The 18965-nt window shown below is 39.1% G+C and overlaps 1 protein-coding gene across 6 annotated transcripts in view; it reads right to left on the reverse strand.

Moving 5' to 3' along the window:
• The window catches only part of LOC122551273 (serine/threonine-protein phosphatase 6 regulatory ankyrin repeat subunit C-like), a 227043-nt gene that overhangs the window by 40610 nt on the left and 167468 nt on the right, over positions 1 to 18965 (reverse strand). For 5 of the 6 annotated variants that reach the window (XM_043692915.2, XM_043692917.2, XM_043692912.2 and 2 more), the window contains 5 exons: positions 16466 to 16583; positions 9833 to 10052; positions 8858 to 8945; positions 4404 to 4487; positions 3151 to 3296 (listed from right to left, as the gene is read on the reverse strand). In XM_043692915.2, coding sequence (XP_043548850.1) covers positions 3151 to 3296; positions 4404 to 4487; positions 8858 to 8945; positions 9833 to 10052; positions 16466 to 16583 — 656 coding nt within the window. Of the gene's footprint in view, positions 1 to 1662; positions 2834 to 3150; positions 3297 to 4403; positions 4488 to 8857; positions 8946 to 9832; positions 10053 to 16465; positions 16584 to 18965 lie in introns of those variants that run through there. The other variant, XM_043692916.2, reaches the window with a different exon arrangement.

Genomic DNA, 18965 nt, shown 5'->3' on the forward strand with positions numbered 1-18965 from the left:
ACTGGGAGAATGTGCAAACTCCACACAGTCAGTCGCCTGAGGCGGGAATTGAACCCAGGTCTCTGGCGCTGTGAGGCAGCAGTGCTAACCACTGTGCCACCGTGCCGCCCACGAATTTTATTTGTTCTGAAAACTTTAATGACCTCTGCTGAGCCTTCCTCTCTTTTAAATGCAACAGACCACTGAAACTGTAAACACAAAGTTCAAAGACAGATATGACAACTGCACGATGAAAGCATTCCTCGGTGTCTTGAGTCGATATGTATAATAATACTGCAGTGATTACATCGTAGCTGAATGTTGGTGGAGTGAAACTCCTTTGTACCAAGAAATACATTTGGTTGAATTGATGGTGCCAATAGTGTCAGATGTGTGCACTTTATAGCTCCCTGCAATTTGGCAATCCAGTCAAAGCAGAAAATCTGAGTAATCATTCCTCCGCAACGACCTCATCAGAAGCAAAATGCACATACATGGTGACTCTAACAAACAGTATTGGACTACACATAGATGCCATCTGAGACCCTGGAGAAGTGTTGTCAATGATGTTTAAGATGGATTCTCCACATCAGCTGGGATGGAGGTGTACTAACATCAGTCCCCTTGATGCAGCTAAATTCCAGCATTGAGGCCACAACCATCTGAAACCCACTCCAAAGAGCTGGCCACGTGCTTAGGATGCCAGAGTTCCGAATGCCAACGCGAATCATCAAGGAAGGCACTTGATCAAGAGGAAGACAAAATAACCATTTCAAAAGGCTCCTGGAGGCTTCCCTTAAGATATGCAACATAGATGTCAACGTGTGGCAACCATCACTTAGAAGAAACTGAGCTCAAGGAAACTCTTGTATGAGGGGACATAATTCTTCTAGAACTCCTGTCGGCAAGAGGAAGTACAGAAAAGAAACTGAAAAACAGAATACCCATTATCCTAAGGCCAATAACTATTTCCATCTCCCAGAAATATCTGTCATATGTGGTCAGAGATGTGGCTCGAGAATTGGGTTCATTGGCATCTTTGGATCCACAGAACGTATAACTAAGGACGTGGAATTTCCTAGGTGGAAAACTGTACACATTAGCCAATGATTGCCACTGCCATTGGTATTGGCCATCTTAGATGAGCACTTATATATGGAAGATTGTAAGACTCTGCAGATGTTACTAACAAATCTCTAGAAGGAGATGAAAGTTAAGAAATTCAGGATGGCAGTGACCTTGACTACCAAGATGCAAGCCCAACTGGTCTCTAGACAGGTTTTGTTCCAGACAAAGTGTCAGCAATGACCTGACATACAGGCTGAGATTTGGTTACAAACTAGAGCTTCCCATGACCAGGAAGCTCACCTTCTGCCTTTATACCCTTTATTGGGGGTATAGGCTCCTGTGAGCTAGAATTCTGAGTTTATCCCTTTGTTCTGTGAAATGTAGATAGCGGAGGAAAAAGGTAGCAAAGATTGGGAAGTCCTATCTGAAGCAGTTAAAGTACAGTCTCAGAACAAGCTGTGTGAGCAAAGCTTTTCATTTAAACAAACAACAGTAAATGCCAGTCCATCAACCTTCACACGCTCACTTTCAACCCTGTCCCATGTTCAGACAATTAATGCCAGAAATAAGGGTTGAAGATGCAATCAATTACCTCTTACCTCTTTGGGCGGCACAGTGATTAGCACTGCTGCCTCACAGCGCCAGAGACACGGTTTCAATTCCTGCCTCAGGCAACTGTCTGTGTGGAATTTGCAGATTCTCCCCGAGTCTGCGCGGGTTTCCTTCAGGTGCTCTGGTTTCCTCCCACAGTCCAAAAATGTGCGAGTTAGGTGAATTGGCCATGCTCAATTGCCCGTAGTGTTAGGTGAAGGGGTAAATTTAGGGGAATGGGTCTGGGTGGGTTGCTCTTCAGAGGGTCGGTGTGGACTTGTTGGGCCGAAGGGCCTGTTTCCACACTGTAGGGAATCTAATCTGATCTAATCTTACTATATGTTAAATTGCAGACCTGCCTGTCTCTTGAGGCTTCCTATATGCTAACATATGCGAATTACTTAGCTCAATGTTGCTAGGCTCCAATCAGCTTCCCGAGACACAATGTAGCTTCTTTAACCTGCCAAATGCAGTAATACCAGATCACCATGGTAGGTAAAATTTCAGCCTGTTGCTTTCTCCCTTCATAGATACTAACTGACCTGAGTGGTTTGAGAATATTCTATTTTTATTGCTGTCATTTTTTAAACATCTGATCAGGACATTTGTTTTCTACTCTGCAGAATACACAGCATTCCACATCTTCATTCAATGTCACTCTTACCATAGCTTAAATTTTCTTTTCCTCATTTTGGGGAACATTTTATCTTCAGTTCGCATCTTAGTATGAGATAAAGATCAAAAATCCATACCGAATCCACATCATATTTTAAAGCAATTGGAACTAATCACTAAACATAATACATTATTTATGCATAAATAATATGATAACAAGTAGTTTGAAAAGACAACACACAGTGGATAGTATAACATTTGATTTTAAATAAAATCTTACACAGTCAAAATTTTCTTACCAAAAGATAAAGAAAAGCTTAACAAAATGCTGACTTTGTGTGTACTACAGGTCGTTCTGCTATAACACATGTTTCGTCTGCGTGAATTGGCGAAAAGGAGAAAGTGAGGTCTGCAGATGCTGGAGATCAAAGTTGAAACTTTATTGCTGGAACAGCACAGCAGGTCAGGCAGCATCCAGGGAACAGGAGATTCGACGTTTCGGGCACAGGCCCTTCTTCAGGAATTGGCGAAAATGCAATCAATGAATTGTGGGCGTTGTTTGGATAACATGAACTTCCTACTGAAGGGGTACAGTGATTTTCTATTAGCAATCTTCAACAGGTGCGATTCTCTATTACAGTTTTCCATAGTTCCATTTTTCTATAACACGAGGTTGCAGAGGAACACAACTGTCGTGTTATAGCAGAACAACCTGCAACTCATGTGACTTGACTTGGCAGAAACCTGCAACTTACTTGGACTATGCAACATAATTGCAGTCCTGACTATTCAAGAAAATATTTGGCCACAAGTGTTTTGAGAGAAGGGAAAAATAACTATTTTCTGCTTTACCAGTGAAACCATTTTGGAAAGCAAACAAAATTCAAGGCTACATACCTACAGCTCCACATTGTCCATTTTCAGCTGCCATCATTAATGGAGTTTTCCCTGACTTATCAACAGGATTCACTTGTGCTCCATGACTTAGCAGCAATTGCAAACACTCTACATGGTCTGTAAAAGCAGCTGCATGAAGAGGAGTTCTAAAAATACAATTTAAGACCAAGTTATTTAACTCCAAAAGTACCAATGCACAAAATAATTTACTGAATCACACAAACAGTGCCAGACAGACTTTATCTTATCCAAACTTATATGTCAATTAATGTTTTGGACAAGGTCAGTTTGCCTGGACTGAAGGCTGAAAACTGACCATCGTCATTCACTTCTCAATTTTATAAATGATCAGACTTTTTCCTCACAATTGTCCATTTTACTTAAAAAGCAGTTAATAAGAGAGATTACTAGTTTAAGACACAGTGTCAGCGTTAATCAATCTAAATCTATGGATATCTCAGACGGATGTAATATAAAACTCCTTCTGATCTGGACCTACAAGATACCTCAGCTGCAAACTTACCTAAGGAGTAACATTTACCACAGCAGGATGACAATGTTTTTCTTATCGCTAACATCAATCAAAAGGTTCTTTGCTTGAATTGGCTTATTTGTTGTAGTAATGCCCACAAGGAACTTGACTGAAACTCAAACTCATTTTAGAAATGACTCTTTTGCTAGAAAACAGAAGATATTGCCCATTGGTCTGGACTGCTTCAGCATCAAATTCTACAGGTACAAGATTAATGCTGCCCAGTTCCCATCTCAAAGCTTTTACGTCATTTTTAGAGTTTTAGATCTATGCTTGGAAACACCAGAACAGAGTTACAGTACAAATCACAATTTCAAAAGCAACATTCAAAAATATTCCATATTCCCAAAAGAAAATTACATAGCTGAACAGCACAATGGCAAGAAATAAAAATGAATATCACCTTTTAAGTCATATTTATATTGAAGAGGCAAAATTTGTTTAAGGTATGAAAAATCCATTAAGTGAAGTTCCCTCTTTCTCCCAGAAGTGTGTACCTTTATAATCTTAACTGTCAAGATCACAAAAGAATTCCATAATAACGAAGGAATGGAGGTCCAATTGAGTGATGTAATAGCTTAAGTAACATCTTTCAAGCAGCACATTAAGTTTCAGTTTGACTTTAACATCTCAAGCAAAAATTCAAGTGATTTTTGAAACACTTTTTTTTTTACCCCCCCAAGCAGGGTTGTGCAATGATTAAATAAAAAAATTTTCATACCTTCCTTGGGCATCTCTGGAATCAACAACTTTAGCACCTAAAGCTTCAATTAACATTTCTGCACAATTTTCATGGTCATTTATTCTGTAAGCAAAGGAAAAGTCTTGGGTCATGCAGGAAAAGCAAAAGCTCTTGGTCTATCAAATCTCATCTTACTCATACTCTACTGTTCATCACAGCATCCAACTATACTTTGAAAATCCTTCTTTATATTTCTAATGCAGTTGACAAGTTAGTCCAAACATGTGTAAAAGATTTCTTCCCAATAGGAACATTGCAAGATGATATTGTCACTAACTTAGGTCTTCTGCACCTATTTATCGGTTTCAATGTTGAATACCATGGTCAAGAAAACACAAATGTAAGCTGTTTCTGCTCAAATAAAGATTGGAATTAAATAAGATCATGTTAATTTAGCAAATTAGCAATTCAGAACAGATGTATCTACAATTATGAGAGAATAACCCAGTAAATATTAGTTGCCAGTCAATTCAATGCTGCACAGAGACTGTCAAGACTACGTGCAAACTTCAGGACGAGCTAGAATAAACATTTGAGTGGGAGAGAATTAAAAACAGGAATGGAATAAAGGGAATAAATGGTTGTGGGGTCAAGTTGGCTCTTTGCAAAATAACATTTTTGGAAGCTTTGAGTGTGAAATCAATTCAGAATGATTAAATTATTAATTATTCATAAAGTCACAGCATAGAAACAGATACTTCCATCCAACTTGGCCACGCTGACGAAGTTTACCAAACTAAACCACTCACTTGCTTGCGGTTGGCCGGCCCATTTCCCTCTAAACCTTTCCTATTCATGGAAAAATTCATAAATAACTAAACTTGCATGTACCACTTCTCTGGCAGCTCATTCCGCATACAATCCACTCTGTGAAAAAACTTGCCCGTCAGATCCCTTTTAAATCTTTCTTCTCACACCTTAAAAATATGCCCCCTAGTTTTCAACTCCCCACCCTAGGGAAAAGACCTTGGCTTTTCACCTTAGTTATGCCCCTGATGAACAAAGAACAATACAGCACAGATATAGGACCTTCAGCCCTCCAAGCCTGCGCAGTTATTTTGTCCTGCCATACTCAAACAGTCTTCACTTACAGAATCAGTATCCTTCCATTACTTCCTATTCATGTATTTATCCAGGTTTTTCCTGAATGCTGCTATTGTGTCTGCTTCTAGCACCTCTTCCGGCAGCACGGTCCAGTCACTCACTACGCTTTGTAGAAAAAAAATTCACCTCACCCATCTTTTACAGTCCCACCCACCTCCCCCAAACCCCCTGGAACCTTGAGCCTGCATCCCCTATTCATTGTTCATGCCCACAATTCCCACCCCCCCCCCCCCACCATAATTTTGCCTCTCCTGACTGATGCTGGAGGGACACAACATAATTGTCCTCATTTTATACCCCTCCTATAAAGTCACCCCTCAACCTCCTATGCTCCAGTGAAAAAAGTCCCAACTTATCCAGCCTCTCCATATAAGTCAAAGCCTCCAGTCCCAGCAACATCTTGGTAAATCTTTTCCAATTTAAAAATATCCTTCCTACAGCAGGGCAACCAGAACTGTACACAGTACTCCAAAAGTGGCCTCACCAATGTCCTCTTCAAGCTCAACATGACATCCCAACCCCTATACCCAATGGTCTGTGCAAGGAAGGGAAGTGTGTTAAACACCATCTTCACCATCCTGTTGGCTTTCAAAGAACAATGTGCCTGAACACCTCGGTGTCTCTGTTCAACTTTGCATATTAGGGTCTTTAGGAGCATGGACTAGAGTGAAGATATCACTGAAATGACTTGGAAATGTTGTACTTCTCAAAATTGAACAAATCAAGTGTTCAATAATCTTGCTATTAAATCACCTTACCTCAAAACATGCAACAAGATCTCTTATTTCAAATTTAAAGTGGGTTCTGCATCCCTAACCTGATATGTATGCCCCCGTTGTTTCTTTTGTGGAGGGGACATCCAGAAGGCAAGGATTTTACAACAGTTCACATAGGAAAAGTTGGAATGCTCCCCCAAATCAGTCAAATGGACCTTTGGCATTCTGTATCCTGATCATAAACACTTTCTTTCCACCTGCATTCTAAAATATCTATGTCTGGTACATGCCACAACTGGGGCTGATCTTGACCCACTCCAGTCAAGTACTGATCTCTCACTCCTTCAGAGTTGGCAGGGTTGCCCCTAATTGGGAAATGTTGAGAAGTTGAAAACCACAAAAAACAGAAATGTGGTGAAGTCCAGATACGAAATGCACCAAGACCTCTGCAGTCCAAATTCAATGCAACTGTTAGCCTCAGCTTCATTGCATCTCTCCATCCCCGTAAATAATGCAGCCTGTAGATCAGTACACGTTAGATCAACAGCTTTTTTAGGTGGATATGAAATCTGAGATGAATTAGCATTTCTCACATTCTACAAATGCATCAAATACTTTTCTGTGTGGTACTGGCATGTAACAGATGCAAGATTCAGAATTACAAAAGGTGATTTATATGAGCACTTAAGTTTATTTTTAGAAAGAATAAACTCATCTGGAAAAACTAATTTTTGAATCACCATGAGGGGGCATTCTACAACAAAACACTAACTGTAAAATAAAATTACACATGCCTACACAATGGAAGGAAAAAGGAAACCTGAAGTGTAACAATTTTATTGTGCAAATTTTTAATATTTAGACCACTGAAAAGCAAACGATTTCATGTAGTGTCAATGTTAGGCTAAAACAATTCAGTATTACAGTCACGTAATAATGTACTGAACTCATTTGTATAATTAACCACAAACTGCAAAATTCTGTTGCTGAACAACTTTAATCAGTGTCTTATGCTGCTCTCCGGAATAAAATGTAGCTGACCGACCATATTAACAGTTTTTTTTTCAAATGCCACATATCATGTGAAACAAGAAACATCTAAAGATCAACATCATCCTTAATTATAAAAAGGGACTGGGTAGATCAAAACAAATGTCATGCGGTCGTTTAGTGTATCAGAATGAAGCCAGAGATATAAAGTTAAAATCGTGAGATTTAGGATAGGGAGGAGAACTTTCTTCACACAGAAATGACTGAAGGTCTCTGAAATTAATTTTGAGATTTAGCGATTGAGGGGAAAGTTATTTACCAACAAGGATCAATCCCAATATAGATGGATGGTGCCAGATGTCTCATGTGTTTTGGCACGGATATATTTCCATATGGCTCTAATTCTACATACTTTAAATAGTTAAAATCTCCTCTGCACATGGAAGACAGTTTAAGAATTTCTTTTTGCTCAAATATCGGATGTCATTGCTAGCAGTTTAAAAACAAATGACAGCAACGAATACTTACAGGACAACTGAGTTAATGTCTTCGTGAAATCTAGAATCAGTGTGCGAATTTCAGACAATTTTGTGTTATTGTATTTTGTTCAAATTTACTTTATCACCAAATCTTACAACCAACCGATAACTTGCAAGACTTTGCCGTCAGACTGATCCTCATTCAAAATAAAATTTCAAAAGAATAATCCATTACATGGCTCAATCCAAATATGTTAGAAATACAAATGCATTAGAAATACAAAGTCAAGATGCTTTGAAGTTCTGTAACAGATCCCTTTGAACCTCACAAAGGTAATGAAAAATAGAAAAAAATGCATTCATAAAAGATGTATAGGAGAGAGTAAGAACAGGGAGATTTAATTAACACTTGTCTGGGGGAGGTGTAGATAAGTATGAGGTGTGTTGAATAGTTACTCACGAGTTAGACCATGTGTAAACACTAACTGTGAGAGGGAAAAGATTTAAAAGGGACTTATGTACTCTGGTTCTGGACTCCCCCACCACTGGGGAAGAACCTCGTCTATTTACCCTATCCAGGCCCCTCATGATTTTATAAACCTCTTTAAAGGTCTCCCCTCAGCCTCCGACACTAGGGAAAACAGCCCCAGTCTATTCAGCTTCTCCCTGTAGCTCAAATCCTTCAACGCTGGCAACATCCTTGTAAAGTTCAAGACTGGTTCAGGAATAGACAAAATAATGGACAAACAGGAAATGATCACTGGACCATCTAAATCTGTAACATATAATGATGTTGCCAAGTATTGTTTCAACAGAACTCCAGCGGTGGAATACTGGTTCAAACTAATGACCATTCAACCCGTTCTCTCCCCTTAAGGTCTCTGTACCATTCTCTTCACTAAGGTAGCAAACATATTGTAGAACAATGTGTTCAACAGAATATACGTTAATTGGATCGTACGCTTGTTTAAAGACTTAACAATGGGTCTTGATTATTCAAGCATGAGAATATTACAGGATTTGGTCAGAAATGCATTTTGATGCATTTGCTACTTAACTCTGGAATAGGATTTACTTTCTCCAGAAAACTTTCAAATATTTACATTTGTCTTACTGAGAATAAATTGCCTCACAATTGACTTACATTGCACAGTGCAAAGGAGTAAAAGGAGCACCCCCAAATTTGATAAATTCTTTTTGTTCCAGTAGGACCTCCAAACAGGTTTCATGACCTAATAAAACAAAGATTTCTGAATTATAAAAACTGTATGACAAAATGATTTCCAGAATTAAAGTATAGTATTTACTGAGGATCTTCTCTGCAAAATAATGCAAACTATTTGTAGATAAACCTGTCGCAGGTGCATCCTTCAATATCACATCAGTATCCTCGGAATTTGACATTTTTGCTCAAAAATGTGATCAAGGATCATTAACAAAACCAACTTTAAGTCAATCATTTTTGATACCTGCAAGCAATTTGTATTACTTTATTACCTATAAAATAATAGATAAGAGAATAAAAGGTTTGAACCTAATCGTGAAATTCAGCATTTGAACTCCAAGATTAGCTAGCAAACTTGTAAATCACTCCCAGATTATTTAGGGTTCTGAGAAATTCAGTTGTAAATTTTCTTCTTGAAAAGCAATTTAAAAACTTGATTTAATTACTCTCCATTTTTCTACTATGATGTTTTGGCAAACCATTTATTTTCTATTTTTGGACATTCCTTACGCTGCATGAGACTTATGCTGGGACAGGAGGAGCCAAATTGCTCCTTTGACTTGGCTTATGCCTTTTCATTGACAATCACCAAGAATTATTGAAATGCTGAGGATCAGTGTCCCTTCAATGTCTCCATTCTTCCCTCTGGCAAAGTCCTAAACTTCTCTTTCTAGTCCTATACGATGACATGGCCAGAATACAAAAATCATTTTTGGAGAATTAAATGGACATTATCTTATTCCTCCATGGCAAATACTTCACCATTAAACTTAATCAGCTAGTCTATATTTTAGGTGAAATGTGTTGTACATTACAAGAGAGTTTCAAAATTACTGAAGTGTTTTATGAAAAGCTGAAGCTCACATTTATTATTATAAATATTTGGTTATTTACCATTATAACAAGCCCAGTGCAATGGTGTATAGCCATAATTATCTACAAGATTTGTGAGGGAACTTATAGAAAGTGCTGACGGCAATAAATTGCACAATAACGTTGCATGACCACAAGCTGCTGCAAAATGCAACGGGGTCCTTCCTTTGGAATCACGACACAAGATAAATGCATCATGGTCCAATAATGTTTCCACGCATTCTTCGTGACCTGTAACAACCTATATAAAAAAAGAACCAACATTTTAATAGTGTATTTCCACAGAAGGCTAAAACAAAGTAAACACATGTTCCTAGTTTGACTCTGCCAGGCTCACAATAATAAATCCAGTATCTTGCAGCACTAACATAAATACAACTGTGAAGTTTCGAAATCACGTGCAAATATCTAAAGTAACAGTGATATGAAGCCACCAGACATAACTCATTCTATCTTCAGACAATGGTGTTGACTGAAAACAAAGTGTAAGAGCAAAACCCAAATGATTTATTGTGGGGCCATTTTTGGGTCAGGAATCAAATTTTTTGAGTAATAGATCTTCCAGATACTCTTAAAATTGGATGGCATCCTGCTTCAGAGATTTCTGTCCAATGAGGGTAAGCAAGCAAAATGAAGTACGTAAACACAAAAGATCTGTCTTTGAAGGGACACTAGCAGCACTCTCAGTAGCAGCTGTCTTTTTTAAAAATATAACACTAGGATGTAGGCCTTCTGCTTCTGGGGATTTATTGGATTTTAGTCCAAGTTTCTCCATTGCCTCTTCTCTGCTGATGTTTTTTAAAATTTGCTAACTTTTTAGTATCTGAGTTAAATAACTCTCATAGAACATATCAGTGCAGTACAGGTCCTTCAGCCCTCAATGTTGTGTCAACTTGTGGAACCAATCTGAAGCCCATCCAACCTGAACTATTCCATTTTCATCCATATGTTTGTCCAATGACCATTTAAATGCCCTTAAAGTTGGCGAGTCTACTATTGATGCAGGCAGGAGATTCCTCACCCCTACTACTCTAAATAAAGAAACTACCTCTGACATCTGTCCTACATCTATCAATTTAAAGCTATGCCCCCTAGTGTTAGCATTCACCATGTGAGGAAAAAGGGTCTCACTGTTCACCCTATCTAATCCTCCGATTATCTTACGTCTCAATTAAGTCACCTCTCAACCTTCTTCTTTCTAATGATACAGTCTCAAAGTTCCTCAGCCTTTCCTCATGTGACCTTCCCTCCATACCAGGCAACATCCTAGTAAATCTTCTCTGAACAGTTTCCAAAGCTTCCACATCCTTCCTATAATGCGGTACCAGAACTTACTCCGAAAGCAGCAGCACTAGAGTTTGTACGGCTAAACATGATCTCGTGGCTCCAAAACTCAAATCCTCTCCCAATAAAAGCTAACACACCATATGCCTTCTTAACAAGCCTATCAGCCTGGGTGGTAACTTTCAGGGATCTATGTACTTGGACACCAAAATCTCTGTTCATCCACCTACCGAGAATCTTACCATTAGCCCAGCACATTTTATTCCTATTACTCCTTCCAAAGTGAATCACCTCAGACTTTTCCACATTAAACTCCATTTGCCACCTCTCAGCCCAGCTCTACAGCTTATCTATGTCCCTCTGTAACCTGCAACAGCCTTCAGAACCATCCGCACCTCCACTGACCTTCCTGTCATCTGATCTTTCGGCGCACCAATAGTCAACTCCAGGATGAACATTTCCCATCAACCACCACCCTCTGTCTTCTTTCAGCTAGCCAATTTCTTATGCAAACCACTATTTCATCCTTAATCCCATGCCTCCGTATTTTGTGCAATAGCCTACCGTGGGGAACCTTATCAAACGCCTTACTGAAATCCATATACATCACATCAACTGCTTTACCCTCATCCACCTGTTTGGCCACCATCTCAAAGAACTCAATAAGGTTTTGAGGCACAACTTACCCTTCACAAAACCATGTTGACTATTCCTAATCAACTTATTCCTCTCTAGATCATTATAAATCCTGTCTCATGAGCTTTTCCAACAGTCGAAGTAAGGCTCACTTGTCTACAATTACCAGGGTTGTCTCTACTCCCCTTCTTGAACAACATTTGCTACAGTCTTCTGTAGATAATGATGACATAAAGGTCAAAGCAAAGGGCTCTGCAATCTCCTCCCTGACTTCCCAAAGAACCCTAGGATAAATCCTATCCAGACCAGGGGACTTAACTATTTTCACACTTTTCAGATTGCTAACACGTCCTCCTAGTGAACCTCAATCCCGTCTAGTCTAGTAGCCTGTATCTCAGTATTCTCCTTGACAACATTGTCTTTATCCAGTGTGAATACTGATGAAAAATATCTATTTAGCACTTTCCCTATCTCCTCTGACTCCACGCACAACTTCCCACTACTGCCCTTGATTGGCCCCATCTTTCTCTAATCATTCTTTTATTCCTGGTATACTTATAGAAAGCTTTAGGGTATTCCTTGATCCTAGCTGCCAATGACTTTTCATGTCTCCTCCTGGCTCCTCTTAGCTCTCTTTTTGGGTCTTTCTTGGTTAACTTGCAATTCTCAAGCACCCTAACTGAGCCTTCATGTCTCATCCTAACATAAGCCTCCTTCTTCCTCTTGACAAGAGATTCAACTCCTTTAGTAAACCATGGCTCCCTTGCTCGACCACTTCCTCCCTGCCTGATACTTATCAAAGGACACGCAGTAGCTGTTACTTGAATAATCTCCACATTTCAATTGTGCCCAGTCCCTGCAGTTTTCTTCCCCATCCTTTGCATCCTAAATCTTGCCTTATCGCATCGTAATTGCCGAATCATGAGGCCAGTATCCTGTCACACTTTGTTTACACGTGCATGGCACTTTTAAAAAAATTTTTTTTGAGAGTCTTAGGCATCGCTGGCTGGCTAGCATTGATAGCCCATCAGTATTTGCCTTGAGAAGGTGGTGGTGAGCTGCCTTCTTGAATCGCTGCAGTCCACTTGCTGTGGGTTGAGGGAGGGAATTCCAGTGTTTTGACCCAATGACTGTGAAGGGACGGAGGTATATTTCCAAGTCAAGGTGGTGAGTGACTTGGAGGGGAACTTGCAGGTGATGATGTCCCCAAGTACCTGCTGCCCTTGTCCTGGATGGAAGTGGTTGTGGGTTCTGAAGGTGCTGTCTAAGGATCTTTGGTGAATTTCTGCAGTGCATCTTGTAGCTAGTACACACTGCTGCTACTGAGCGCTGGTGGTGGAGAGATTGCAGATGTGATGCCAATCTAGCAGGTTTTGTCCTAGGTGGTGTCAACTTTCTTTAATGTTGTTGGAGCTGCACCTATCCAGGCAAGTGTGGAGTATTCCATCACACCCCTGACTTGTGCCTTGTAGATGATGGATAGACTTTGGGTGTCAGGAGGTGAGTTACTTGCCACAGTATCTGTAGTCTCTGACCTGCTCCTGTAGCCACTCCAGTTGAGATTCTGGTCAATTGTAACCCCAAGGATGTTGACAGTGGGGGTTCAGTAAAGGTGATACTGTTGAATGTCAAGGAGTGGTGGTTAGAGTGCCTGGCTGACCTCATTACAATCACTATACTGGGTATTTTCCATTTTTGGCATGTAACTATTACACCGGTATTTTCTAACTTTTGGAATTCCTAATCCCCACCCATACTGATTTTACTTCCTGACTTTTGAGCTAAAATGCTTTCTCAGGAGTGCCCTTACATCATCCTTCCTTTTCCATTGTGCCTAACTTTGAAATATTGGGTACATTGTAACATTTATTTCCCAAACTTTGCCGTCCTTTAATGGAACCCTTGGTCTCTAAAACTTAAAGTAGATCTAAACAATTTAGTAGATCTAAACAATTTGTCACTATTTGTGCCATTACTTCATCTGATTGTACTACCACCATTAAATATCTCTGTTCCTTCCTGTCCCACTCTTGTGGTCTTTACCCAAATCAATGTACTAATGTCTTGTATTTTCCAAACCATTCCCCAACCTGTTGTGATGATCTGAATCAAGTCACCAAATGTTTGGGAAGGATCTGGCTAGGAAACAATAATCATTTGAGAAAAAAAAGTTAGTAAATGCAGTCATAACAGATCCCATGGATTTCTCAGCAAACTTCACCCTGATATTAATAGCTGTGGGCCATGAAAACTTTACAAGAGACTACAAATACCTTTCTTTTTAAGGCCTATTTATGCAACTCCTTCAAAAGCCACTACATCATGGACTGTTCACATTCTGGTGGTCCACGTTCCTTTCCTGGGACTATGCTTTCCTGAATTCTTGGGCACTTCACTTCACTTACTGTCAGGCACAACTTTAGCTTTTCACAAACAGCTAGCTTCACAATGTGATTACTGCCCCCTGATTTTTTTTAAAATAATCTATTCTTATAATCAACCCATTCACAAATGTAATTACATACCTCAGACTCAAACCTAGGCTCTTGTTCCAGGGTTAAGGACACAACCATTGCATCACTGAAGGCTTTTCCTGAGCACTAATATAGTTCAGCTGCATCAAGCAATTACTGATTGTGAGTTTTCAACCCCGACTTTCTGCAGCACTGAACAACTAGAGACATATCACTGAAAACGTTGATTGAACTGCAGGCACATTATCAAGAATTTAAAGATGCCTAAATAGTTTCAAGATTCACAAAGGGTGACAACAAGTTGAATAAAACCTGAGTAAAGAGTGAACGAGGATGAATAAATGTAACTTTATTTGCATTTTGTTACTTGAGTCATGTTTACATTGTAATGAATCACAGTTGAAATGACATTTCATTTTCCCAAACATGGAAGGCATATTAGAAGTACATATTGTTATGGATCATGAGAATTGGAAAATTGAACTGTTTGGATGTTACTAGGTTGGTTAATGTGATTTCTTGGGAAAAAAATTGAATGAAAGAGAACAGAGTTATCCTTACTGAAAAAGCAAATAGTTTCAGAAAAGGGAGACAAAGCAAAACTCATTGCAGAGTTCAGAACCAGGGGCACAGGTTTAAGGCGAGATTTAAGATTTAAAAGGGATGTGAGGGGCAACTGTTTCACTGTGTTAATGGAATGAATTGCCAGAGGGAGTGGTGGAGTAGACAAGCAGAAAGTTAGAAGAACACAACAAGCCAGGCAGCATTGGGAGGTGGAGAAGCTGACGTTTCGGATATAACCCTTCAGGAATCATTCCTGAAGGAGAGTTACACCAAATCTTCAACTTCTCCACCTCCTGACGCCGCCTGGCTTCCAGCCTCCTGCTTGTCTACTTTGGATTCCAGCATCTGCAGTTTTTTGGCTCTAACAGAGGGAGCGAGAGCGGCAAGTACAGTTACAACATTTTAAAGACATTTAGATAGGTACATGAATAAGAAAGGTTTATATAATTATGGGCGAACACAGGCTTCCCAAATGACACAGGCATTTGGGAAGCCTGGTCAACATGGATGAGTTATATCAAATGGTCTGTTGCCATGCTGTATGACTCTATGACCCTATGTTCTAAAAGCAGAAAAAGATTTAACTGCTCTCAAACTCTCAATGAATCGCTAGAAAATTTAGTTCAGCTACCATTTCAGCACTTCATGTATTTTTTGCATGGAGTGTCTGTCCTCATCCAACTGCCTATAACCTCTGATGTGCTGAGTAATCCTTGAAATGTTTTGAGTGACCTATCACAAGAGGCCAGAACTATAAATAACCAGAACTAAACAGTAAAATCCCTTGGAAGCAATTCCAGCCTAAAAAGTTGCAATATTCACTGTGTACTGACTTAAAGCACAAATTGCATACAGAAACAATGGAATCTATCACATTTGCATGGTCCTGGTTATACAGTTCACCAAAGTTCATGTCAACAGAATTGATCCTCTTGCAGACACGCTGATAGAAATTCCCATGAATTGTTCGCTGGTCTAAAGCTTGCCACTTTCCACCTTTATACTTGGGAATTAACTTCGGTTTCAAGCCTCACTCTTTCCTCATGTGCACTTGCCTGCTCTGATCTTCCAAACACCAGTGCAGAATGTGACACATGTATCATTGGGAAAGAGGCAGGGCAAGTGAGAGTTGGCTTTTGACTGCAGAATTAGTTGCATTCATTGGATGGTCACTTCAGCCACAAAATTTCCAACTTCAGTTTCAACCTGCCCCTAGGAAAACTGGAGGCGGCAAAAAGAAATCAGGATAGCGACCCTATAGCAATTTCTACTATTTTCCCAGCTCCACTTTCCACAATCCCACTTCTACCCAAATCCACACAGAGCATATTAAAATCTTGCTGCAAGGATCAGTTCCACTATGAAATTTGTTCTGAAGTGGAAAACATACTAGAGCCACCCCAACAGAAACGTTCACAATTCAGAAGTTAAACTATTTTACATCTAATAACAATCAATCATCGAAGAATCAAATAATATGTTTCCAGTGACATTGAAAATACGCACATTTAAAACCAGTGAAAACAATTTTAATGCAAAAAAATTATGAGGAAGTATGATGAGAATTTTAATTTCCTTTAGCTCTTCAGATTTGGAGTAGATTTACGTTTGAAAAATCTGCAAGCGAATATGCATTTTTGAAATACAGTTAAGTTTAATTAACATCCTGTATTTAAGTTTTGAATGCATGCCTCACCCCACGATGCAAGGCTGTACAGCCTCGTTTATCTGCTGCATCTATATTTGCACCTTTTTCAAGTAATAGAATGACAGCATCGATGTGTCCATTAGCAACAGCAAGCATCATTGGTGTCCTAGTGAAGATTATTATTAAACAAGTTAACATGCAATTGCGTAACATTGAAGTTACAGCAGTATGTCAAAAGAGTTAATATATAGAAACTGAAATAGTAACCAAAATTTGACAAATGTGATAATCGACGAGCTATAATAATAATTAGTGGCACCAAGGCAGCTGGTAATACATGAAGTGTATGGAGCTTGATGAAATGTGCATCTGTTGCAAATAAAAACAGAAATTACAAGGTATGCTGGTCATGATATTAGAATCCTCCTTAAGATGAAAGATATGGTGCCAAAAAAACTAGAGGTTTGTGTTATGGACCAGGCCAGATCCCCTCAAAACATTTCAATAAGGTAGCCCAGACCCTAACTTCCTAGTTGTTTTAAAGTGGATATTCCAGGAGTGATTCAGCTGGTCAAACCTCTCCCTCCACTCGGTTTTAAGCAAAACAATTTATTTACTAACTACTCAATGAAACACGAATAAAAGAGAATTCGGAATAACCTAACCTATCTGAAAACCCAACTGACTCGAGTGCAACTTAATGACGCTGTTCCAATTTCCTACAACATCCCCATAAACACACAAGAGAGATGTCAGAGAATCAGCATGGAACCTCTTTTCACTGTTTCTTTGGGCCCCGCAGCTAAAAACTAAACCAACCTAGAAAAATCCCTGAAGTGGGGGAACTGGCCACATCCCTTTCATTGTACAAATGTTTTTAAAAGAAACCTAAAAGCCTTTTTCCCTGATTATGACTAACCGATACAGCCTGAGGCAACAATCGAAGTGGCCCAATCAAATTGAAACCTCTGCCTTTTACAACCCCCTTTGAAACAAAAAGACAACATAACCTTGTTAAAGGAGGAGCATTGTCACAATTGCAAATGCTACATCCTTGCTCCAAACAAAAAAGGATAAACCTGGCAATTACAAGTCAAGTTAGCCTCAGTGATAGGTGGTTAAAAATCACACAACACCAGGATACAGTCCAGCAGGTTTAATTGGAAGCACACTAGCTTTCGGAGTGACACTCCTTCATCAGGTAATAACATATGCAGTTCTACATGACGCACAAACGACTTCCGTGAAATCAACTGAATTTTGATTGCATTATGAATTGCAAAGCTTCACACAGCAGATCGTCATACGGACACATCCAAATTCAATATCTGAGATTTTACAAATTCACACTGTTTAGCAAAGCTTGGAAGATTCACCCATCTGCTTTATCTACAGCTCTATCAAAAGCACTGTAAAGACATAGCTAGTTCTGCCATAATGAGTTTCATTAACACGAATTCATTGTAACACAATTGATGAATGGGGGACACCCTGTTTCTAAAGCGCAAACTTTTTAAAAAGTGTGTTAGCTGTAATGTGATTACATTAGAAACAGGGCTAAGTGTTGGCAAAGCACAAATTTTCTATAAGGCAGGGTTGAATAAGGATGCAACCATTGTGTTACAGAAGAACTACCCATTAGATTAATTACCTCCTTGCCATTTGCTAGATGGCTACAGACATTTGCTTGCATGCCATTGATGTTTAGAAAAGGAATCTGAAAAAAAATTAGCAATCATTTGGACATTTATTAATTGACAAAATAGAGCCAGATTTGTTAGGGACAAATCACGTTTAGCTCACTTGATTTGAGCTGAATGAAATTAATGAAGGTGAATAAAAGCAGTACTGTTGATGCTGCCAATATGCATTTTGCAAAAATGTTTGACAGATTGAACCCTTGGGGATAAAGGATCAATGAGGGATAGAAAGGAAGTTGTAATGAATGCTCTTTTCAGATTTGAGGAAAGAGGAGTAGAATTACCCAAGATGAGGTACTATGACCAATGCTACTTCTGATATACGTTACTGATTTGAAGCTGGAGATACAGGGCTACACTTCAAAATTTGTAGATCACACTAAACTTGTTTGAGTAGTCGACGTGAGGAAAATAGTAATTGGTTTCAAGAGGATATAGGCTGGTGAAATGCTTGGACAAATATGAAATTTAACACAGAAAAGTTTGAAGTGACTGATTTTGTTAGGAAGAATGGAGAGACACAATACTTACAAAAAATGGTACAATTTCTAAGAGGGTGGAAGAGAAGAGACACCTTAGGTTTTTGTACATGAATCCTTTAAGACAGTTGGACAGATTAATCAAGTCGGTAATAAAGCATATTGGATCCCAAAATTTACAAACAATGCCAAAAGTTATGCTGATTATTAGTTCAGTTCCACCAAAGTTTATGTCTGATTCTGGGTACCATACTTTAGGAATAAATGCAAAAGCTTTGGGATGGTTCCGGCGACATTTTCTGGAATGATTCTAAGAATAAAGGTTTACAGTTACATGAAATAAATACACAGACCTTGGAAAAACTCAGC

The sequence above is a fragment of the Chiloscyllium plagiosum genome, unplaced genomic scaffold (genome assembly GCF_037043375.1).
Source record: "Chiloscyllium plagiosum isolate Xiang-an unplaced genomic scaffold, Cpla_swu_hap1 HiC_scaffold_7, whole genome shotgun sequence".
Classification (NCBI taxonomy): domain Eukaryota; kingdom Metazoa; phylum Chordata; class Chondrichthyes; order Orectolobiformes; family Hemiscylliidae; genus Chiloscyllium; species Chiloscyllium plagiosum.